Source organism: Ascidiella aspersa, chromosome 1, assembly GCF_963924565.1.
Source record: "Ascidiella aspersa chromosome 1, kaAscAspe10.2, whole genome shotgun sequence".
Classification (NCBI taxonomy): Eukaryota; Metazoa; Chordata; class Ascidiacea; order Phlebobranchia; family Ascidiidae; genus Ascidiella; species Ascidiella aspersa.
Genome location: NC_139447.1, coordinates 3,861,647 through 3,886,918, shown reverse-complemented (window position 1 = coordinate 3,886,918; position 25,272 = coordinate 3,861,647). Strand labels below are relative to the sequence as shown.

General features: G+C 37.7%; 1 protein-coding gene across 1 annotated transcript in view; it reads right to left on the bottom strand.

The window, feature by feature from the left end:
• LOC146166612 (nitric oxide synthase 3-like) overlaps positions 1-25,272 on the bottom strand; it is a 49,475-nt gene that overhangs the window by 20,060 nt on the left and 4,143 nt on the right. The window contains exons 2-13 of the mRNA XM_083392482.1: positions 24,599-24,709; positions 20,133-20,288; positions 13,067-13,334; positions 11,218-11,305; positions 10,451-10,630; positions 9,276-9,424; positions 8,555-8,717; positions 7,695-7,786; positions 6,193-6,334; positions 2,384-2,523; positions 2,085-2,256; positions 500-601 (exon numbers count right to left, since the gene is read on the bottom strand). Coding sequence (XP_083248608.1) covers positions 500-601; positions 2,085-2,256; positions 2,384-2,523; positions 6,193-6,334; positions 7,695-7,786; positions 8,555-8,717; positions 9,276-9,424; positions 10,451-10,630; positions 11,218-11,305; positions 13,067-13,334; positions 20,133-20,288; positions 24,599-24,709 — 1,763 coding nt within the window. The remainder of the gene's footprint in view (positions 1-499; positions 602-2,084; positions 2,257-2,383; positions 2,524-6,192; positions 6,335-7,694; positions 7,787-8,554; positions 8,718-9,275; positions 9,425-10,450; positions 10,631-11,217; positions 11,306-13,066; positions 13,335-20,132; positions 20,289-24,598; positions 24,710-25,272) is intronic.

The following is a 25,272-nucleotide window of genomic DNA, read 5'->3' as shown; positions in this document are numbered from 1 at the left end:
GATTCTAGTGTATTTTAGCCACTGATTTCAAAATCTGTTGTTAGTTTTTTTCTATCGCATCAAGTTTTAGAGTTATGCAATTTAAACTTTTTCAGCAAAAACTGCTGTTAAGCCTATAAGTTCTGAATAGAAAAACACTTTTAAGTAACAATATTGTAAAACAGAAATTTTATGTTTTTGTTTCACAAGAGCTGGAAACAAAATCGCCTTGAGATCATACATACAACCTATGCTTGTTTCAAGAACAATTATGAAGTAAAAAATGTATTTTTTGAAAAGGAATATCCCAAAAGTTCTAAGCCCTGTTGCGCAGCCAAAGAGCCAAATAAAGGACAAAAAATGGTATGTTTGCAGTTTTTTTGGACACATGTTTGTTGCGTGAATTATTGTTTTCAGTATGTGCACCCAAATAACCCTTTTTCGTCCAATACCTGTAGCGGTTTAGTAAAGGCAAACGCCGTCCTAAGGGGTGAGAAGCACTCATATTGCAAAGTGTTACCTGGTAGCTGTGCAAAACCGCCACGTTCATCTCCAGCAGGGCCGTATCCTTCCAAAGCGAGGCGGTCTTTCGAGTGTCGAGTCCCATCCGAGTTGCAACGCTCTGTTAAACAAAGGTAGATGAACATGTGGCCATCTATTCTAAATATGTGATCTATACATTCCGTATTCGGGTTGGAATTAAAGTTAAGCATGTCCCGGTACCAATACCCGATATTTTGAATAGAAATCATACTGATCCGATCCGATACGAAATGTCGTCATTACTATGCTCAAAAAAATCAAACTAAAGATAAAATTGTACCTTTAAAAGATATTTTTCCAGTTCCAAAAATATATTTTTTTTAAAAAGAAGAAAAGATATTTTTTCCAGGCCAGAGTTAAAAAGTTTAGTTACCTCAAGTTGTTAACCTAGTAATATTTCATAATTTTACCTTTCAAGGTCAAATAGATTTGTTTAATCGCAAATCACGGCTTAAATTCTCATTTAATGCGGTATCGAATTATCACCGATACCAGCCTATTATCGGACGAGTACCGATACTACAACTTCGAGTATCGGCTCCGATCGGTCATTATCGGACATCCTTAGTATAATGTTATGGGGCAAAAAAACAAGAGCATTTATTCTTATTTAGTGTGTATTGCCTAGCATACCAATTTGGCGTTACAAGTTGCTGAAATTTGCACGGTTATTTTCTGCGTCATCCGAAAAAGAAGTTCTTACTTCAGCAACCCTCCACAAAACCGAAGAAAATTAATTAAGGTTCAGTAATCAAATCCATTCGGCTGTAACATAACAAAATACCTCTGTGCGTGAAAACCCATTCCTCTAAAGCCACAAAAATAAAAAATAAACCACGTAATGGGAGGTCAAACGAAAGCATTCGAGTGTAGCAAAACACAAATTCCAATCGCCTGAGCATACACCCTGTTGCAACCATGACTCCAACCCCTATTTGGCAAACACGCAACAGATTTTGGCAAACCGAAGTTACTAAAATTTGTACAGCTGGTTTTCCGCGCCACCCAGAAATGAAGTATTTACTTTAGCACCCATCCGTTGAAAAAAAATTTCTTAAATATCAATCAAGGTTAACCGAGACTATCAGTAATAAACTTAACTTCATTCGGCTGTAACATAACAAAAAGCATTCTGTGCGTGCGAGCCAATCCCTATAAAGCCCCGCCCCCCATTTAAGTGTAGCAAACCAAAAATTCCAATTTCCTTTTAATACACCCTCTGGGAACCATGACTGTCGTACAGTTGGGACATCACGCAACAAAAGTAGCGAACCGAAACAAAACAGTGCCAGGTTCTGGACTGATCGCCCAATACCTCTGTGCGTGCGAACCAATCCCTCTACAGCCACACACCCCCCCACACACCCCCCAAAAAAATCATAGTGTTAACCAAGTAATGGAAGGTCAAACAAAAGCATTAGTCGAGTGTAGCAAAACACAAATTCCAATCTTCTGTCAATACACCCTCTGACAACCATGACTCGGGAATTAAAGTTTGGCCAAACGCACAACAAAAGTAGCGAACCAGACAAAACGATGCCAGGTTTTCGACCAATCGCCACCTGCAATACGTTGTAGCGCTGAACGTCGCACAAATCACGTGCAATCTCGGTGCCCATGAACCATCCGTTGAAGGGAGCTGCTGAGAACTCAATACCGCCGATGTCGAGCAAGATGTTGCTCACTGCTGGTACCGCGTACCACTTCAGACCCAGCTCGTCGAACCAGTCGAACCTTTAAAAGAGGTATATGTTTTTTTGATAAATGTCCGATGGCTGGCAAAGTTAGGTTGCCTTGAGTAATGTGTGAAAATTGTTCTGATCCGTTCCCCACTTTACAACAAACACGTTCTTCCTCTTACCTGGGATGGCGCAGCTGGACTTCCATCACCAATCCGTCGGGCATCTCGAAGAGCTCAGGGTCCTCTCCATTGGCTTGCAGAAGAAGAGGAAGTACATCAAATTTTCCTCCTTTGCCCTTCCACCCGAGACGCTCACACAGCTGGAGAAATAAGCGGTGGTTGAGTAAAATTCCCGGGGGGACAGTGGCTCGATTTTTCTCAAGTTGGCTACAGCTGTGGTTCTCAAAGTGAGCCACTTGACTCACTTAGGGTTTTTTTTCAATTTTTTTTTAATTTTTTTTTTAATTTTTAATTTTTCTTTAAGTGTGTTGGTTAGTTGTGCATTACTTTTGGTAAGCATAGTATATTTGGTTTATTTTAACCCTAACATGCTGGGCGGTTATTTTCCTTTTCCCTTAAAGTCGAAACTTAACAAATTAAGGGTTAGCTGTTTTACTAGACATTTTATCGTAAATAGTAGATTGTGTTTTACTATATTTTTAGCGGCTTAGTTTCAGTTGAAACGGCAAGTACTAAAGTTCTTTAGAGCAAAAAGCTGTCAAGCCCAAAATTCTCTTTATGCTCTAGTATTTGTTTTGAAACAAAATGTTTTGAAACCTTCTCGCATCTTGGGCAGCCTTATAGCGCAGTGGACTTTGAAATTTTCGCCATCGTTGCCTTTGAGAAGTTGTTTGTAAAACTTGACTAACCCCTTTTTTAATGTAGCTTGGGCGTCTAAATTGACATCTTAACGTATGGCAGTTAAATATTTTGTTAATAGGGTAATCAACCGTTCATTGGTGCTTAAAACAAAACATTTGTGTCACATCATATGTGTAAAATCACATTATTGTTGTCGTAAGTCAGTTACCGAAATTGAATTCTAAAAGTCCGACACCACCCAGAAACGCATAGGCCTGTCACCTGAAAATATTATGTAAATAAAATGCAAAAAGCTTACTAAGTGCGCTGTCATTTGGCAACTTTACTGATTACAATAGAAATTAGCAAGATTGCCGAAAATTTCCGACTTATTCGGAGAGATTTTCGTCTTATTTCTTTATTGTTTCATTTGTAATACTACTAAAGTATGAAAAAGTCATTTCGCTGCGCACATTGTCAATTTGTAGGTTATAAGGTGTGATTCCTCCAAAAAATGTACGGCAAAGCGAAATTGCGACTAAATTGCGGCTGAAATTTGCGTTACTTTACGAAGCAAGTGAATCTTTTATAGCTCAGTAGTATTGCCGATGTGGCAGCGATCAATTAAAATTGTAGATAAGGTTAAAAAATAAAGTTTAAAGTCACACCAGAATCGTGAAACGACACTGCAAAAATTTGAGTTATAATCTACTTTTATTCAAACGAAGCATTTTTGTGTCGTGTATAGTCGTGAATTAACAGATAATTTAACAAGTTTTGGTAACAAATATATAGTCTCAATTTATATTAGAACTTTGTAGCTGACAAAATCAGTAAATATAGTGTCCCAAAAACAAATCATAACTTGAACGGATCCGGAATTTTGTTTAACGCGTGTTCATATAGCACTGCCTTTATCATTAAGTGATAAAACCATATATTTTAGTGTGTATTTAATAAAATGGGCTGATTGCAAATCAGTTCATTAGTCCCGAAAAGCGACAGAAACGCTCAAGGTCTCGGGGCTTTTAACAAGGTCACTCACAAGTCAAGAGTGGCCGTTTGTTTGAGTTGGATGCGCTACCAACCAGCGGGCCGCCCCTCGCTTATTTACCCGCTCATAGGGTAATTGCCCGCGTGCGTCCACACTTGACACCTGGTTGGCAAATATTGCCGCGCGGTTCGCTGTAAAACCGAAGGTTAATTACCGCGACCGACGCCCTTCGCGGGAACACCGCTGGCTTGTTGGCGAGGTCGGCTTGTTATGTTATTACCTGGAATCGTGCTCTTGGTTGAACCCGATTTCGCATTACTTTTTCATGACCCTCGCACCCCTGCAGTGTAGGTCGTATTGGTAATAACTACGGCGATTATGTTTTGACTTGCCAAACAAAGTCAAAACTTTGTTAAAGTTTTCACGTTAGGTCAAAATTGATTAAAAATGCAGATAATTCGTTTACAAAATTGAAAAAAAAATTACAGTCATTTTTTTGAAATTGTCGTTTTTAAAATTTTTTCAAGAAAATTAGTTTTGGGTTATCTTTACGACCTGTATCATATCTTCATTAGAACATTATTCGGTACAGTAAGCTGGCAGAATTATTCACCCAGGCCTAGTTAATCGCATAAGGTCGAGCTCGAACTTCGTTTTAGCTTTGAGTTTCGTATCTCTGATTTAGATATATTTATTAAACAGTATAGCTGTCTTTTTTTCGCTTGTGATTTACAATTATCCCATTTCCTAATTCGATAACTAAGTTTTGGTTCATTTTCTATTAGTTTTCATTGTATTTCAACTGTAAAACATCGAAAAACGTAAAACATTTAAAACGTGTGGCGGACGACGCCAAGAAACTAAGACAGCAGTACTTCAAAAAAAAAATCTTGCTTAAATCAATGTATTTCTAACAAGCCAAAAGTTTGTCAAAAAAATATTTTTTGAGGTCAAAATTTGACTAAGATTCAATTTTCTAGGTTACAAATAATCGCCTTAGTAATAAGTAATAACACTGCGTGGTTCGCAGTGATAAAATACAAACAATTTGACCATTTTGTGCAACGTTTTTTTTTCCTCGCAACGCTGCTGCGTGGTTGATTTACATCCCAAAAGAAAAAATCACGATAGGAGCCTAAACAAATGTTTGGCGCACCGACGATGGACTTTAGCTTTACACAAATCCATAAGATCCAGATTCAATAGAGACTTGACGTGAGAAAGAAGGTAACCTGGTAAACGTGTAAACACTTTTTTTGCTTGCGGCTCCGTTCAGAAATTATAAGAAAGGGTAACCGTTACGTTACAATAAACAAGATTGAAACAGCACATTAACTGTGCAATAAGGTTGAAAAAACCTTTTACTTTTGGGCACTTATATAATACACAAAAATTTGTATAAGGAAGCTTATCGAAAGTGCAAAAATTGGAATCCTAAAGAATTTGAAATATCTCTCGGGGCACTTGAGCGTTAAAAATAGCATCCTGGAGTGCCGCGGCACCCCGGTTGAGAACCACTGATCTAACTCTCAAGTGGACTCTCCCGGTGGAAAACCACTGGTGTAAAATATGTACGTTTTGTAGTTTGATAAAACTTGTGACTCTCGCATTCCAAGAATCGAAATATTAATGTTAAAACACTATTTAATTTCTGAGCATAGGATCATGGCCTTATGATAATCATTTCGGTTTATTTTATTCATATAACTGTAGTTTTATTTCGCGCTTGGGACAATCCTAAATAACCTTCTTTATCCAGCTTCTATAGCTAATCATTGAAAGCTTTTTCGTTATTCGTGAGGTGAAAATGTGCTATAGCAGTGGTTCTCAACCGGGTGACATTCTACTCAAGGGGTGCCGCGGCACATTTGGAAATCTTTAAGAATCTGATTTTTGCTAAAATCTTGAAACTTTTTGTGTAAGATTAGAGTGAATCCAATTAAAACTTTCTACGTTATATAGAGTTGATGTGTGTTGTACCAGTTCCGTTTATTGTGACATTCTAGTTATTTACCTACGGAAAAATCTTATAGGGGTGCTGCAATCTATTTATTGTTTGTGAGGGGTGACGCTAGCCATAAAAGGCTGAGAAACATTGTGCTATAGTGTACGTGCACATAGCACAGCAGACCCAAAAGGGGGTCATTCAAAGAGTAAAAAAATGTATGAAAAAGGAAATGAAATAAAGAATAACCTGTGTGAATTCGACGCTGACCGGGTCGCCAATAACGCTGCCGTCGCTCTGTCGGTATCCGGCATATCGAATGAGCTGGTTGTTCCATACACGGAATTCGGTGCTGACGTCATCCCGCGGCGGAAAGAAGGTTACGCTTGACCTGGCAAAATATGGACAAAAAAAACTGTTGATTGTTTGTAATAGTAAAATATTTAGATATTTTAAATACGGACATCCTATACCAGCCGCTAAACCAGCGGTTCCAAAACTGGGGTCTGCGGACCCACTGGGATCCGTACAACAGTTTCAGAGGGTCCGCTAAAAGAATTATAGTCTTTGGGTGTTTCAACATTAGGCTATAGCCTATAGCGAATGTTTTTAAACATTAGTCTTTGTTTTCAACCAGTGGTTCTTAACCTTTGGTAACCTGCCGAACCCCGAATTTTCGCTCAGTATTCGTTTCTTCCTCCTAGCAGCTGAAACTGGGCACATTCAAATTATAAACTTGCATTTATATAGGTTAAATTGGCCAAATTTTCACTTAACAACTTTACATGACACCTTGGCACATAAAAGAGATTCGAATTTAGCTTGAAATAACAGCATTTATGTTTCAGAGGACGTTCTCGCCGAATCCTTGAAAAAGCTGCGTCGAACCCTGGTTAAGAACCACTGTTTTAAACGTTTTATTATCTGTCATCGTTATTGTCTTTAGTTATGCGTTTTGCTATTGGATCATATAGCGTGTTTTATGATGTCTCTTGTGACAACAAAAAGCTATTATGCTGTACTATACCTACTATTACTGAATCGTTCGCATTAGCGTACTTCAAGAAACATGGGTCAACTGCCCTTGAATTTTTATAGGGCAGCGAAATATCAAAATAATTGCAAAGGGTCCACCAGGCAAATTTTTTAGAAAAGTTTGGGAACCGCTGTGCTAAACAAAGCCATCCGACCCTTAGTTCCATATTACACATTATCAGCAATATGGCCCATTTCGTACTATACAAATCAGCCGCAGTATTGTGGCCCAGAAGTATATTTAAACAAAGTCGGCAACATTTTTTAGTTTTTTTTTAGTAAGGCGTCCTTGTACGTAAACTATACTATTTATATCAATATATATATGTTGCGACTTAAGAAACTTTACAAATGGTTTACATAAATTATTTGTTCCTTGGACACCGTTGAATTTACGTAAACAGATTTAATTCCACAGTTTAATTATTTGATGAAGCCACATTGGGTGTTTAACCTTTCACCTTAATTTGGTTAAAGTGAGTGGTGGAATTGTGCCGTTTCACACCGGTTCGTTCAAAATCGTTTTCGGAATTGATTAGTTTGACAAACAGGCTGCTAACAAGGTAACTTTGTTTCGGTAATCGATTGGGGAGAAATAGCTCGGAAAGGTTGTGAGTAAAATGACCTGTTCTTTGGACATATGAGTTTTACCAGTGTTAGATCTCGGTCCTTTTACAACAGATCGCCTTATGGTAAATACTAAAACAGTGGTTTACCTAATGTTTCCTTTGTTGGTTGCAAACTTGATCTGGGTGCAAATGGCTTCAAACATTTCCGAGGTAGTCTTAATGTGGCGGCAGTCGAAAACCTAAAAGTAAAAGCACATGAAAAAATCTCAATAGAAAATCAACTGTAAAGCCAAAAAAGCTCAAGTAGATGGCTTTGCAATTCATTATTAAGCTACATTACAGTTCCGTGCATAGTGTACCAAAAAACAAATGTGATTTACATAATTTAGAAGTGTGTTATGGCCTTGCTCATGTTCATATCTACAGAATAAAATATTAAAAAAAAAACAGTTTTAAACGTAAGGATCACAAAGAACCAAGCGGTTAAAGTCAGGCTACGTAGAAAAATAACTCGAGTTCGACTCCGGCCTAAATAATAAATTGGATTCCGCCTCCGGTAAATTCGACTGTACTTAACCCATTTACTTAACTAAAACAGGTTGAATATACACAAATTTACCTAAAGGGAGAGTCGCATAACTCATCCACCCACAATTCGTGGTTAAAAATACTGCCCTGACCTCTTCTGTATCATGTGGTAAATGTACACAAGTTGGGTAAAAAAATTATTGCTAATTTCACCCAGAAACAACATTTACTATGTTGAACAGGCTAATTTTAAGCAGAGTTTCATCATTTAGTTTCAATTTACTTAAGTTTCATTTCTGTTGTTCCCATCATTCCCTTGTATGACGCAGTGTTAATACATGCCCGCTGCTTAATTTATTTGCCAAAAAATATAACTTTTTGTAACAAAACCGGCTGAAAAATATGACTTTTTTGATAGAACCAGGTGAAAAAATATTGAATCCCAACACTACATTTAACCCTGAAAAAAGAGCACTTACATGCAGCTTGTTCCACTGGATCCGTCCCACGCACCTTGGAGCGTTTCTCCAGGCCATCTTGGCGCCGAAGATGAGCTCGTTTGATGTCAATACGTAGGTTCCTGTCTTGTCTATGGATTCCCTAACTTCGGCCAGTCTAGCTTTGAAGTCGTCGGATCCTCGTCTGCGCCAAAATTCAATGACGTTATAGTTAGTAGTTAACGCGTTACTCATTTTGTGAGATTTTTTAAGCATTTAGTTTTAGATATCAATCAAGGTCAGGTTTTCTCAACCGTAGAAAAACAACGCTATATTTTATATGCATATACTTGCAGTTGTAGCAAACATTGTTCGTAATTTACAGTAATCAAAGTGCTTTAAGGCGGTGCTTCCCAACCAGTGGGTCGAGAAGCATTTCTAATTGTTACAGTTTTCTATTAGATCGGGAAATTATTGTATTATTCATTACGTAACATTTATGCAACAATGTAAATACGTAACAATTAGATGTGTTGTGTCGCATTAACTATTTCTGTACGTACGCCAGTAGTAAAGATACAGGTTTTATGTAACTTTATTTGTTTGGTCATCTCATTGTGGGTCGCACAATAAAACTTGCAAAGTGGTTCGCGAATTAAAAAAATGTTAGGTAGCACTGCTTTAAGTTGTTTTTAATCCGACGTTTTATAATGTGGCGAGAAAACACGTGTTTTCGTCCCGGAGCAACCTTTCGTCATTTCACCTTTTCATGGAGTCGTAATATTGCTCAATGAAGGAGTCAGAGAGCTCCTTCATCTCCGCGTTGGTTCTCTTGGGCTTCATGGGGTCACAACTCATTCCGGCAGGGGTCATCTGGCTGCCATGGCAACGCTTCGGCATGCACGAGTTCACCTGCGCGCGCAAGACGTTACTATGGTTACACTCTGTAATGGTACTACGAAAATTAAACAGAATTGGAGCATAATGGTTGGAGGTTGTAGTAGGACGTAATGAGAATATCAAAGCCCTTAGAGAAGTAGGTAGCATTTTGGTCGTTTCGCCAACCCTTGTATCTCTACGAGACATTCCAAATAATACCTACTTCTGTACGGGCTTTGACATTCTTATTACGTTTTAAACAGAATATATATTTGAATGACGGATTTCGAAGGTATATTTTTTGCTTATAAACGGTATAGTTTCAGTGCAATAAAATTATACCATTTTAATTCATAACAAAAATGATGAGTTTTTTCTGTTGTTTACATTTCCCAGTTATTTTCTCACCTGCTTGAACTTAGTCATAGAGCATTGAATGCGATAACCTCGACAGGTTAGTTTTAAGCAAAAGGTGTTTTGCTATGATAAATACAAAACTTTACGCCGTGCAGATTAAGATATGTAAAAACGGCATGCGGACTTTAAATGACAAATTATTCTCTGTTTGATGGCAATCTGCCAACCTTAACGAATCAGTGTTGTGTAAAAAGTTCAAATAAAAAACAAACCAAAAATATTTAAACCAGATCTGTTTAATAAAACCAATAGTCAATGAATTTGCAGTTGCAAGGGTTTTAAATGATTGCATATAGCACAGGGCACTTGCAGCTTCGAGTGCCAGAAATGTTTTCAAATAAAAATGTACAAAAAAACAGCCAACCAATTTAGAGCAGGCGATTTGACTGAATGACTCCAGTCATTGCAACACTGCAAAACGCCAGGCATCACAATCCACAAATATTTGTCGCTCCGCTTTCCATTAAGTTTAAAACGGTGCTTCCCAACCAATGGGTCACTCAGCTATTTCAGGTGAATCGCGATGTTTTCTATCGCTAAACAATTTGACCATATCTCTTTGTGGGTCGCACAATAAAACTTTGCATTAAAAGTGGATCGCGAACTGAAAAAGGTTGGAAAGCACGGGTTTAAAAGTCTTACCGGACATGCGCTCATGTGCAGAGTGTCCCTGTAGACCTTGTCTGTTTCCCAGTTCTTCACCATCGCCAAGCTCTGCTTCTTCTCTGCAACTACCGGCCTGTAAAGCGAATAAAGCAAGTTTAAGGCGAATTTCAAAGTATCCATTAGTCGAACTGACCCATAGGACAGATATAATCGACCCTATATACGAAGGGTGGCATTCTACACAAGGCTAGTAAAGAAAGTTTGTCAAAATATTTTTTGAAAAAATGCAACGGGGAAGATAAAGTATTTTTAAACGAAACAAGGAAAAGGTAATGTCTGATGTATGTATGTGCCACTAAGTCCGTTATTTTGCCTTAATACCATAACAAAAGTATGGTCCAAGATAACTGGACAAAAACTGAATAAAAACAGAGGCCATGGTATTTAAGAGGATAGAAGAGTTAAAGAATTTCACGAAATGCGCTAGTTAAGTTAAAGCATTTCATCAAACAAAGACAAAAATACGATATGGTGTATATATATGCCAATAAGTCTTAATAACGTTGGAAATAAAACCGTATGACCATTTTCTGCAGGGGGCAAACCATTGTTGAGAATGGTTCACCGCAATCGTAGAACAATGCATAGGACATACCGATGTTGGGCCAATTTACATAGCATGCTCTTTATAGTTAGATTTGCTTCTAATCATGGTTTGCCACAAATCCAGCGAACAAACACCCAATAAAAGTGACGCTACTATGACAGGGGACCAAGACGAATTGCCCTGTGCGAGGTTTTACTGTTTTGACAACGCTACACTTTCGCAGGTTCGCGCAGAAGGCCACCTCTGTACAAAGACGAGTTCTAGTGCTCGAATGGTTTCGGTGCCTGCGAGGTGAACTCTGAATATTATCATATATTTTGTCCAGCGACTATAAGCGCCTAATGCGCTTAAGACATAGCTAAGCCCTGATGCCAAAACGCCGTGCTGAATAAAACAAGTGTAGCGCTAGGCAAGCTGTGTTTTATACTTTCTGGGCTTTATACATTACTCTGTTCTGGTTGCTTTACATGTCCGCTTTAAAAGCACAATTTCGAGTTTTCGTTAAATTTTCACAATGCTGAAGAGCAACAATCTAACATAAACCAGGTTGAATTTTGTGTAGCTGAGTCAAGGCCTAAAAACGCATTTTATACAGCTTTGCTCCTAATTCGGATATCACTAAAGTACTCGTATCGTGTTTGTTCTACCAAGAATGTAATTCTACGGTGTATTATTGCCATGGCCGTTCTGTAGCAGGCTCTTGGCTTCATAACCTGTCGGTACAGTCGAAACCAATCTCCCTAAAACCTTATTCAGGGATGTCAATTTAACTATAACGAGACTGTAATTCGATAGCTGTGAAGCAAGACCGTGGCTAAAACCTGTAACAGTTGGTGCAAATAGAAAAAAACGAGGTGAAACAGCAAAGCATTGTGCTCTTTTACTGTCTTTGTCGGTTTTCGGCTGGACAAAACCGGGAGATTTTTTATCACGCGAGGGAGGTATTGGTGGCCGCGCAAAACTGCTACAAAGCAAAAAAGCTTACACTGGCGAACTGAGGTAGCTTGTTGAAGTGTTCTTGTAATGGATTAAGTCATTATATTAGCTTTTTTTCGGCTAATATATAATGACTTAATCTATTACTTACCGCTGCACATCTTGTTTCAAACTTCTAATTCGCTCCAAGCACCAAAACACAACCGCCTCGTGTAACTACATGCTGCAATATAAGTTGTTTTGGTTTTAGCACAATTTTAGTTGTGCGATTTTTATTAACTAACGAACTGTATTACGTGAAAGGAAAGGACGTATGTCGCTGTCTGAAAATCGCGGTCGTCACGTTACATACGAGATCTGTTCGATTTAAATCTGGCAAAACCTTTAAGTGGCGGAACCCTGAAGGGGAGTTGCGGTTGCCACTTCTTCGAGCCAACTAGGTTATACAGTGAAAAGCTCCCAACTGTTCAAATGACAAAAAACAGACTCTACCAATGTGTTGTCATTTTAGGAATCTGTATAAATGTGACGTTGTAATAATATTGTGCAAGCAGAGGGTCCATGAAATATTTTAAAACCACAAATCTGGTAGAAATATTTCTTAACCTCAATTCAATATTGCAACTCTCATTTGACAGGGCTTTAGCTATTTTTCGCCGTTATTTACCTTAATAACATTACAAAAGTATGGTCCAAAAATAACAGGACAAAAACTGAATAAAATTAAATGCCATGGTATTTAAGAGGATAGAAGAGTTTAAGCATTTCACGAAAAGCGCTAGTTTACCGATGCTTCGAAAACGTCTGACAGAATAAAACATCCTGCAGCTACAGCCGATAAAAGCTTAAACATGACAAAAGGCCCGACAACAGAAAACAGCAGGCTTAAACAAAGCCATTGCGGCCGAGTAAAACAACAGCAACAAACACAACGATAATTGCGCTGCTATCTGAAGATTTGTTATTTTATAAGAGGATTTCTGTTAACCTTGGATTTTTTCCAAAAAAATTCGTAAAATACCATTTTGTATTTTAATTTGACCACACGTCTTTCCTTTTTTGTTTTCTAACTACTGTGCAAACCTTTTAAATTAAAAGCGAAAACTCACCCGTTGGCGATCTCGGCGTCTTTCTGTTCGACTGGCATCTTGTCCGCTCTGCCAGTCTCGAAGTAAGGAGTCTTGCTTTTGTCGCTGGCGGCCTTCTGCTGTTGTTGCTGCTGGCGCCCGTTGCTTTCTGTGGTCGCGTTTTTCTTTCCCGCCTGCGTCCGGTGGTGTTGCTGTTGCGGATGTTGCTGGTTGTTCTTCTGCTTCTGCTGCGGACTGTTGGTGTCCTCTCCACCGCTATCTAACGGTGACTGGTGAGTACGCTTGTCGCCTGAAAAGCAAGAGTTCGCTGTTTACTTGGGTATGGCTGTATTTTTGTGATGTAAGAGTTCTTTGCCAGTCTTGCTTATGCGCCGTTAAGGTTAAATTGCCATTGCCTTTATTTTCCGATATTCGTAACATAAAGTTTCTTTGCCAGTCGCTTATGTCGCCTGAAAATCAAGAGTTTGCTGTTTATTTGCTTTTGTGGCCTAAAGACCATGTTTACACAACAGATGCACTGAGCTGGGCAAAGCGTAATTTGCATTTAAATTCGACAGCCGAGTCATGAAATCCGCATGAATACACTGTAATAGCGGTATTGTAATGACTTAAGTAAATGACTTTACCTAAGTGCACTTAAGTCACTGATTCCAAATTACTTGACTTGACTTTGACTCAAGTTTTTGGGACAAATGAGTTTGGTTAAAATAGAGTGTTTTTAAAGCTTTTTTTTATAAAATTGGGTTATATATCTACAATCTGCGTGTTATATGTTGCGTTTTTGTAATTTTGTATTTGAGTTATTGCTCGTAAATCATTCGTTTATCAATTTTGGTAGTTTAAATTCTAATATTTCGATCAGGACTTGTCTTGGAATTGACTTGGTTTAATTATGACTTTACTGGGACTTGACTTTTGATTTATGGACAAAGACTTGACTTGGACTTAAGTTATTTTACAAATGACTTGACTGTGATTTGAGTTATTTCAAAATGACTTGTTTACAACCCTGGTGATATGGCCCTGCTAAAATCTTGGCGATGTTTTTAAAACGGGACAAAGAGTCATTATTACGAGTTCAAACGTGACCGCGGTTTACATTCTGCTTAAAATATCGACACCGCAATAAAACTCTTTGAATGTTTTTTGAGTATTGCGTTAACACTTAGTCAGTTGCTGCTCAAAACGATTTGCCAACATTGTTATTTGTGTTCGTTACGGCAGTTAATACACTGGTAAAAGTTAAAACTAAAAAATTCATACTTTATTCAAAAAATTCATAATTGGAAACAAAGTGTCGCGTTTTTATGTCGAGAAATAAAAGATAAGCGCAAAACACAAAACTAGAAAAATGCGTGTTGAACACTTTTTCAAGGGTTCACCCGGTAAACGTTCCAATTTACTCAACTGGTAACGCGCTACCTTTTAATAATAATCTTAATTTGTTGAATTTGTTAATTACAATAGCACGGTCGTTTACATTTCATTTATTCATTTTACAGCCATATTTTTAAGTTACCTTTATGTTAGGCCTATTCATTTTTATTTTATTTTTTAGCAAGCGAAAAAAATACTGTATTAACAAAGCGACAGGTCGAAGTTAACGAAGGCAAAAGCAGAAACAGCTCATTTGGAAATATTTTTCTTCTCCTTTCTTAGTTTTTATCGTGCATTGTAGTAACGAAAGAATGCGACTGTACGATCGCGATGGTGAGAAGATATTTAACCAGAGAAGATTTTAATTTTCATCGAATAAGGAGATTTGCACTTTCCAAATAAAGATATTTCCGAATGAGCAGTGTTTCGAAATTATACTTGGGTCGATGTGCGAAATCTCGCGGCAATTCAAACGTCAATCGTTCGCCAACGGCCTGCGTTTCATACGTGCTACAACAAATCTTGCAGCTCAGTTAAAGCGGTTCAAGTGGTCAAAATCCGCGTAAACAGCATTTCTGGGAAGTCAAGCGGTAAGCCGAAATAGCGCAAAGCATCAACGCGACAACCCCCCTGGCCCGAAAATGCCCCCAAGTTGGCCTCGAGAAAATTTGCAGCGCAAAAAAATAGTTTGTGAAGTCACGAAGAAATGCGGTTGCGCGTTCTATCTCTGACCAGGCTTGGACTGGATGGTTTTTAGATTTTGATAAACTGTCGTTATTTTTTCCTCAATTTCTTGCTACATAAGCAAAATATGGCCCTGAAATGGAAAATTTTACCAATTTCATTAACTTAATATTGCATTCCATAAAGTTAACATTTTTTCGTTGTATTTTCTGATTAGTTTACGGAACCTTTAATTTTAGTTTTCATTGCAAGAAATTAAAGACTTGAACGTTTTGAGAATTGGTACTGTAATACTAGAAAACTGTATTATTTTTTAAAAATACTGAAACTTTAAAAAATCAGATATGCAGATAAATAAGTTTAAAATCTGTAAAAAAAATTGGTTATTAAAATTTCGACCATCCCTATCCTAAAGCCAGAAGCTTTGATAAAGTTTTCATTTTAGTTTGATATTGCCGCCGTTTGAATCCTTATAACTAAAAAACATCTGTAGGCGCACAAACGCAAAACGCCTTTCTGTTACCTTTTCAAGGTAAAAACACGAAGCAAAGCAAAGCAAGATAAAATTAGTTTTTTAGGAGTTGGACAATCTTACTATTTTAAAATATTGTCTCTGATAAACATTAATACAGTCTACTAAATGCCAGCATTGTTGATTTCAATAATAAATAACATCTAAATTATTTGAACATTACGTTTCCGTACAGTTTAGATTTACCTTTGAAACAATTGTGATGAACTTAAAACAATTAAAAGTTCTTGGGTGAAATTATGTAAAGTTGAGCAAATCTAAATAAAATTAAACGAACTTAAGGCGCCGTCAGAGATTGAAATAAAAAAATGTGGCCGATGAAGTGGCACAGTTCGTAAACCAGGGGTACGTAACTTCCTACGTCGCTCATCTCAAAGTCCATATAAAGAGTTCGAACAGTGGTTAGCCAACCAAAATGCGGTGAACTTGAGAATAGAAATCGCCCCCCGAAGGAACGCTGTCACTTACGCAACACAGAAATTAGAATCCAGTGCATTAGAATCGCACCGCTACGAGGTAACAGCCACCCCGGGACTCGCAATAACACCAGCAAAATTCGCAGTGCATTATCGAAACTAATTATACCTCTGGCCGGTATTCAGCCGCTATATAAAAGCAAATCAATAGCGCGTCGTCGCGGAATTATACGGCGCCAAAGTTACCTGGATGCAGGCCATCCTTTCCCATGCGCGAATTCGAAGATCCCATGTTCAGACAATATATATTCGATTCGACGAAGAGATTTGTATCTTTGACGACAACCTATCCGATTGGCGATTGCGCGTAAAGTGTCGGCGCTCTCGCTTTTAAAGGCGCGCACGCGAATTGAGCAAATACCGAGCCGGGCTGGTTAATCATTTTCGGGAAAGCGACGCTCTCCGGCGTCGAGAAAAAAGCGGCAAAGGGTCAAGTCATTGTCGAGGCGGCGGCGGACCCTTGGGTAAGCAAGCTAGCTTGCAAAAACACTCGACCCCTCGCGCCCGGCGCGTGCTAGGTATCCAAAGGCTAAACAAAAAGACCGACCGAAACTCCCCGCCTTCTTTAAAAATAATTTAAAGAAAGGTTGGCCTTTGCCCTTTTGGAGTAGCGCCTTTCAAAACCTTTTCCCGATTTCGATTGCTAACAATCTTCGGGATAAGTTTAAAAGCGACAACTATATACACGATGGTGAGAAGGGCATTAACCAACAAAAAGTCAAGGGTTTCGGTCTGATTTTAGACTATTGTGAGTTCGGCACCAAGATCTATGCAACTTTCCCACTTATCCTAGCAATGGGCTCGTGTTGGTAATAACCCTTTGTACTCTACGACCACACTCTTATCCCTATATTCGTATTAAAACTGAATATCTAGGCCCTCAATGGTAAACAAAATGGCCCGAAAAACAAACAATGCAAAATCATAGCGTGTGTACATGTACTGTCACGACACCGTGATATTTTTCATATCGCCAGAACAATGCGTTTCTGACACAGTGTATAAGAACACGTACGATAAAAACACAGTTATTTAATGTTTTTAATTACTCTGCTTTAATATTAACGTCAATTGATAACCATGTCACCCTTTAAATCGGTGGTTCTTAACCTTTTCCCTTTTTTCATCCCTTTTAAACCACCAAATAATTCTCGCCCATTTTAAATCACGACATTATTCTCGCCCATTTCAAATCACCTAACATTTCTCGCAAACCCCTTCAATTGCTCAAATAACCAAACCATTGTAATTTTATTTTTATATACAAGTAACTGATAGCACTTTCACAGAATTCTAAAATGTGAGTTAGTTTTAAATTTAACTAAAAAAGAAATAGATTAGAGTAATAAATTTTCTGTGTTCGATTCAGCATTCCCGCACCCCTTGGAACAATCCTCGCACCCGCATGGTTAAGAAACCAAGCTTTAAATGACGATAATTATTTCTCGACTAAGTTTAATTTTTTTATTAACCTTTTTAAATTTTTAAGTTGGATCAATCTTCACAAAAAACGAACCTTTGTGTTTAGCAAGACAAAAATACAGAAGATTTTAGCAATAATTAGAAACGCAAAAATAGGATTGCTCCATACAAAGGTAAAACTTGTGGAGTCTGAAAAAGTAAAACGAATTACATTTCGGATAGGTCTTCAGAGCAAAACATCCGCCATCGGTTAACAAAACACGAATATCGTGTAGTCACCATATGGTCCGCCCTACGCAACCTATAGTTGTGATTTTGTGCTTTTTACAACATAGCTATAGTTGCATTACTTAGCAAATCCCTTTAAAATATGTATGTTTGGTATAAATTTAAGCAAAGGATGACGTTTACAAGCATCATTTGTATGCTTTTACCAAATCATTCGCAGGTAAGAAAATAAAATCGGTAAAAAAATTATTTTTTTCTTGAACTTTTTTTTTTTTTTTTTGAGCCAGATTTTGTGTTACGAGTTGTACGGAAAACAAACCTATTATTTTCCTTTAACGATACAAGCCAATTTAACAGCTTTTAGTTTCTTTAGTTGCGATCAAATTGAACCTTTTTACGGCTTGGGAAATTTAATAGCAGTCCGCGTGAAATTTTTGCTACGTCGGACGAATACCAATATAATGAATAACCAAAGGGAAGCATACCGTTCGAAATTTCGTCGTGTAATATTTCCGGAAGTAAACAAGATATCGATCAGAAATTTTTACACATTTACTCAAAGCAACCTAACTTAGCAATCAGACTTTTATAAAAAAGTATTAAAATATTTATGTTCCTATTTATAAATAATAATTAATATTCAGTCATATTTGGCCTTAAAATTTAAATATGCTCTATAAGTGACTTACATAGGGTGATAGCTACGAGTCTACTCTTTACAATGAGATATGACTACCTAGCCAATTATTCAGGGATAATTTATTAATATTCGTTAAAAAATTCATAAACGTCGAAAATTTCAAATTTGGCTAAAAAGCAAAAGTTTAATCACTCGAGAAAACAACAAGATTTTCAGTCAAAATTTTTACACATTACTCAAAGCAACCTAACTTAGCCAGCAAGACATTTGTAAAAAAAATATTAATTTTATATTTATGTTTATTTTTATGAATATTATGATTAAAAAACTTTATGTATACTTGGATAAAACTTCTTCCGCTAACTCATTAGGAAAAGCTACACTCGCAAACTTCTTGCACAAAACAGAACGGCCTTATCACTAGCGATTAGACATAAACAATAAGTTTGCGAGAGACAGCAACAATCTGTCGACGCAGCTCGAATGACGTCAACTTCCGGGTCTTTTCGGTCGGAGCAGAAAGAAAAAATCCGTTAAAGGCCGCACGGCGAAAATGAATCACGACCGTCGCTCGCACGTTTTCGTGATTCCCGAATTTGAACGAGATTAGCAGCACGGGATCGACGTTTGCGCCCGTCCATCTTTTGCGTTGTTTTAGTCGAAAAAGCTCACGTATTTTGCTGCACGCGGCACTGATTTTTTTACTAGTTAAAATATGGCGTCATATATTATTTGGGGTCATATTGTAACTGGTGCAATAAAAGTATGGCGTGACATTTTAACTGGTGCGAAACGCGAAAAGTTGTGTATGTATTTTGCGGTTATTTCGGTCAAACGTTGCTGATACGGCGTGAGAAACGATTTGTCAGAATGGTAAACAAAATAATGTTTTTCGCGCGAACCACTAGCACAGTGGTCCTCAACCGGGGTGCCGCGGCGCCCTTGTGTGCAATTTCTAATGCTTAAGGCTGCCGATAGATATTTGAAGACTTCTAACTTTTGCTCAATCGGTAAGCTTTTTACTACAACTATTTGTGTTCGATTAGTGACCATTATATCAAATGACATTTTCCTACATGTTTTTAGTTGAATGTGTTGTTCCAGTTCCATTTATAGTGACACTATTTTTTGCTTCGCGTGTACCACGATAGGCAAATAATTTTCAAAAATTGCGTCATAAATTTACGTCACAATCAAAAATAATGTTAAAAAAAATTTATTTTTAATTAAACTCTTTTTTTTAAATTGATTTTTTATTAAATATACCCTAATATTTCAATTTGGCCTTCATGGAAAACTAAAATTAGTTCACGGCTCCCAAGAGGTTCATGGACCCCAGTTTAACAACCCCTGTTTTATTTAATGCGCGTATATTGCAAGCACTGGAACAAATAGCTAAATCAGCAATTGTTTTTAATTAAGGTAAAGTAAAGCTCACAAAATATAAACCACACGCCACACGGGTATCAACAACTTTAGTGCTTAATTTGTCCTTTCGCATCGCCCGAAAAACGGCGGAAAATTACAAGTCACACCACCGACTTACCTGCGTTGTTTTTAATTTAGAAATAGTAAAACTCGGAATTTATTAAACAACACGGACATCTAAGAACCTTGGTTTTTCTTTGTCCTTTTGCTTAAGCCGAAAAGCGCAGGTAAGTAGGTGGTGTACCTTGTAATTTTCCGCCGTTTTTCGGGTAAAGAAACAAAGGCATACGATCAACTTACTTGTGTTGTTCGTAATTGCCGGAAGCTGTCCGTTAGTCGGCTCGCTTACTCGTACAGTGCTGGGCTTGCTCCCTTGCGCGAAGGTGGTCTGCAGTCGTGTGCAGTAACCGCTCGGTCCCTGAATCACCAGTACTGCTTTGCTGCCAACTGGCACGTCTGCAAGGCATTACTATTAGCCGTGATAGTGCTCGTATGGTTGCGCGTAACTTTGTTCATGCTTAATACGCGTGTGGAGATTTTTTGGTGCGAACTGCACGCGATGTTATTTGGTTTGTCATCAGTGCTTTCCAATGAGTGGCTAAGTATGCCAAAACTTGTGGAAATATCACAGGAATTGCGCTGCTTTTAAAGGGGGGAGAGTTTTCATGTTTTTGTAAACTTGTAATAGCATTTATGGATGTCCTGGCCTTACCAACATTACAAATTCCGCAACCAACATAGAGACAGGTTGCTTTGTTAGATCGTTCCAATAAAACAATACTTATTATTGACGTCATAATGTATATGATTAGTAGATGCGTTATTAAACATCTTTTTAAATAGGGCGCTAATTAGTTTTTTCTTTTTCGTTTGAACAGCAAATGTGATGCGCTAAATCAAAGTTTAAGTTAAACAATTCCTGCATATAAAAAATATTGACGTTAAGTAAATCAGCGATCAACTAAATACATAAGAAATGCCTTACAACGACATAAAATGAGATGGGTCGACTAAAACATATTTCAGCTATTACTGTTTTATGTCAAAATACGCGCCATACTAGTTTCCTAATGTAAAGTAGATCAAAAATAATAAAACATTGCATTTTTTAACACAAATAAACCCCCCTTGGGCAATTGCTGTCTATCTTTTCATTACACTAAACGCAGAAAACAATTCAAAACAGCAAGTCGCCAAGGGATTTGCAAACAATTATCAGATCATCGCAAACTATTCTTTTTAAAATCTTTATCAATAACAAATCATATATATTTTACACTCTTTTAAACTGATAAAATTATCCGTAAATATATATATATATATAACCTTTGCAACTTCGACAATAATGCTTTACCTGTGTAGCACAAAAACCGAATTAGTTCCTTTGGCAAGGTGAGACAACAGCAGGCTGACACTTGCAATGGTCCCCTGTGCTTGCTTCGGTCTCCGTGCGCGACTGTGCCAAGACAGGGCCCGAAAAGACCGTTATATAGCAAGCCACCCCCTAAAGACCCCGTTTACGGGCTCCCGTGGGGCGTGAACGCTAAGCTGCGCTTCGTGACAGGTTAAGGGTGATTGGGGGCCCGGGGGACCTAGCCAAACGACCGTTTAAGGTTTCTGGCGTGCGTCAACGGTTTGCGTTTTCGGTGGGAAACGTCGGCTTAGTTCGCAGTGGGGTAATAAGCGACCGATGCTGACGGGTTTGGCGGCGATTAGAAGCGACATTCGCCGCCAATAGGTGAGTAGCTTGCGTCAAGAGGTGTTATAAATCTGCAAAGCCTGAGTGAAACGTGAGCTCTTGCTATTGAAGCCCGAGCTACGCGCGTATGCAAACCGGGGTCGGATTTCAAAACATTAGAATTCGGAGATGGAATTTTTTGTTTGTAAATAGTCGAACGATGAATGTGCGGACGTAAAATGTCGAATATGGCAGCGGCGACTGTTGGGGAATTTCCATAGATATTGTCTTACTATGAACCCCGTTGGTTTTGGTTTGTTGTGCAAAGGTAATGAATTTAAAGTAAAGATACAATGATAGATCGGTTTACAATTAATTGCTACAGAATTACCTGTTGTGCATAGGTAATTAACTGATGCAGAGAAAAACTGATAAATATTTTTTGCCAATATTTTGCTATGAAACTATAACATTTTGCATTACCTTAAAAACAAGCAAATTTTCTAGTTTTTTTTTTTAATTTGTCTGTTTTCATTTTTATGACTGAACAACTTTGCAATTCACCAACACATACACTTGGATTCAAAACGATGAGAAAGGAAAACCCGTGAAGTTAGCTGTGTTTCGATAACTAATGGAAATAAATTGTTGTAAGCTATATTTTAAAGTGAATGCCAATTAAGTCTGCACACACACAAATTGTTTTAGAATTTACTGCTTTTATGAGCGACCGCCTGTCACGAGTACAATTCCAGAAATTCCAGCTCCGGTAGCGACGCTATAATACATTATCTCCGTCACCAAACAAAATTAAAAAAAAAAAATTTTCACACAGCAATCGAAACTGTAATTCATTCCCGTATTTTAAAACGTTTATTAGCCAGAAATTTAAAACGATAAACCGTCTTTGAAAGTGGTGGGATGATTTTTTTTTTGACTGGGGATGATAAATAAAATATAATGTAGCCGGCCGGAATACATAGAGAAAGTAAAACAAATTCGTTATTCAAAACAATGTGTGAAAATCGTTGTTTTGACAAACCGTTTGGAATACGAAACTATAGATAAATGGTTGCCTCACAAGTTTAATTTATTCTACAGTATATTATAAAATCAATTTAAAAATTGTGAAGCGATATTTCTGCTAAAACGTTTTACAACAAATTATCCACGGACCATTCCCGGTCTTTATTTTATACAGGTCTGATATTTTGGGGTATAGTTGGTGTTTCGCCTTCTTTATTAAATGCCTTTTAGGTTTTGAGTTTGGTGCTTGTTAATTAATAGTGTTTCAATTAATGGAAAACTTTCGCGTACTATGATATGCGTTTTAACTAGTAATTCAAAAAGTAGAAATAATTCAAAAGCTTGTCAATTTGTTAAGCACTCGATAAATTTAAGAGACTTAAAGTCGTACACCAGCAATTAAGTTAGAAAAATGCTGGAAACTCCATTTGTTCTCAATGTTATAATTATTGGCAATGCATTTTGACAAACACTCTGCTATATGCACTCGAAAGGGTTCATCTTGTTTCTGTCACGCGCTCTGCTATTTTCGTCCCGAAATTCCCGAAAAATTTTGCTGACGCATTTTTATGGCAAAATTTATTACGACAACAGCGATTTTACGCTAAAAATGCCGGCCCTGACGGGTCAAGAAGCGCTTCAAGAAACTTCACAAGAAAGTACATAACTCTATTCTTATCTGGAATTTTTGAGTGTTTATGTGACGCCGACAACGTGATAGTAATGCAATGGTTCCCAACCATGCCGCGGCGCCCTGGTGTGCCATTTCTAATGCTCAAGGGTGCCGATAGATGTTTGAGAATTTGGTCAATTGGAAAGCTCCTTGATACAACATTTATGTACGACTAGAGACCATTGTTTTAGAATTAGAGAGCATTAAGCCCGACACTTTCCTACTTGTTTTAAGCTAATTCCAGTTCCAATTATAGTAACATTGTACTAAAACACTCAACAAAAATTCCAGTCGTATTTTGACAAGAAACAGAATTTTTGTTGTAAATTTTAGTCGACCCATCTCAATTTATGTTGTTGTGATGTATGTCGTATGTATTTAGTTGATCGTTGGTTAGCTTAACTAGATAAATTGTACATATGCAGGAATTATTTACCTAAAAATTTACTTGATGAAAATATCAGTGCCAAAAAGGTGGAACGCAGTGGTTCGACTAAACCACAAAAATATGAAAGTCCACATTGCAAAAAAATAGTGCTCAATTTCAATCCGTGAATGGAAACGCTAAAACATGAAATCATATTTAAAAACAAAAGTTATCCCTATCGGTAAAACATTTAATTATATTTAAAAACAAAAGTTATCCCTATCGGTAAAACATGGAATTATATTTACGGACGTTAAATACGGAAAAAGTCGATGGTAAAACATGGAACACCGATACTCGATATCTGAAATTGTTTAAAAAAACCCTTGCAATGGCACGCATGCAGTTTTAACCGGATCAAGTCAAATTTAAACAGGAAAAATCGAGCCGCCTATCAATTGTTAAACTGTTAAGTATAAATAATTAATAGACACTCCTAACAACAGGTCGCCGTGGAGGCAGAATCTGGGAAAGTCAATAAATTTAGCAGTCAAAACAAACCACAGTTGTTTTTGTTGCACAAAATGTTTTATCGTTTGTTGCGTGCTGTGAACCCCTTATTTTCATTCTTGCGTTGTCATTCACTTAACTTTTTTGCCTCTTCACTTCTGCGCCTCACCCTTCGCCTGTTTATACCTCATCTAATCACGTTTGCTGTCAACACATTTTGATCTTTATTTACTATAGCCTTTTGCATGACGTGTAGTTTTGGAATGGCTTAATGGTAAGGACAGTCAGACTGGGCACGGCTTGGATAACCACCCGTTTAGATCGTCGTCGTTTACGTCCTATTTTAATCTCTGGTCGCTTTATATTACGCGCTTCCATTGCTTTACGTTTTATATGTTAGTTCACCTCTGTCGTCCTATAATATATGCAATACAGATAAGTCTCGTGTAGTGCTCAGGCATCCGACAGGCCGTGAAGTGGAGAGTCCTGAAACTTTGGCGTAACATTTTTACCTCGCAGATGCTTTAGCGCCTCCTGGTAAGAAATCTTGGTGAGGTCGATTTGATTTACCGAAAGCACAATGTCGTGAACTCGAATGAGACCATCGTCTGCCGCCGAGCCCCCTGCCAAAAAAATTGTGGTTAGAAAATTGTCAGTGAAGAACAGGGATGGGCAATTATTTTTGACAGCGGGCCGAATCAGAAACTGAAAATATCTTGACGGACCGTATCAAAAGAGGGAATCTCGAATACACATAATACAACGTGTGATTCCACTTAAAATAATATTAAATCCCTTTGTAAGCTGGTTAGAGTATAGGTACAGGTCATGATGCCTTACAAGAGTGGTGTTTTTAATAAAACATCCTGAAATCAAAAAACAAATGTTAGGGCTTATTTTTGCCTAAAAAAGTTTTATTGAAAATGAACCGCGGGCCAGATTATATTGCTTGGCGAGCCGTGTCTGGTCTGCTGGCCGTAGTTTGCACAGGCCTGGTATAGAATATTAGGTTTTTCGGATAAAAGTTCCCTAGTCATGGACTCAAACAAAAGTTGCGGAGTCATGGCTTCGAAATGTGTTGACTTAAATCACTTTGACTAATGGTTTGACCGAACTTACGTCATTCTTAAAAAAACATTGACTTAAACTTTTAATAAATGGCATTTTTTGCTATTTAGTTTAAGTG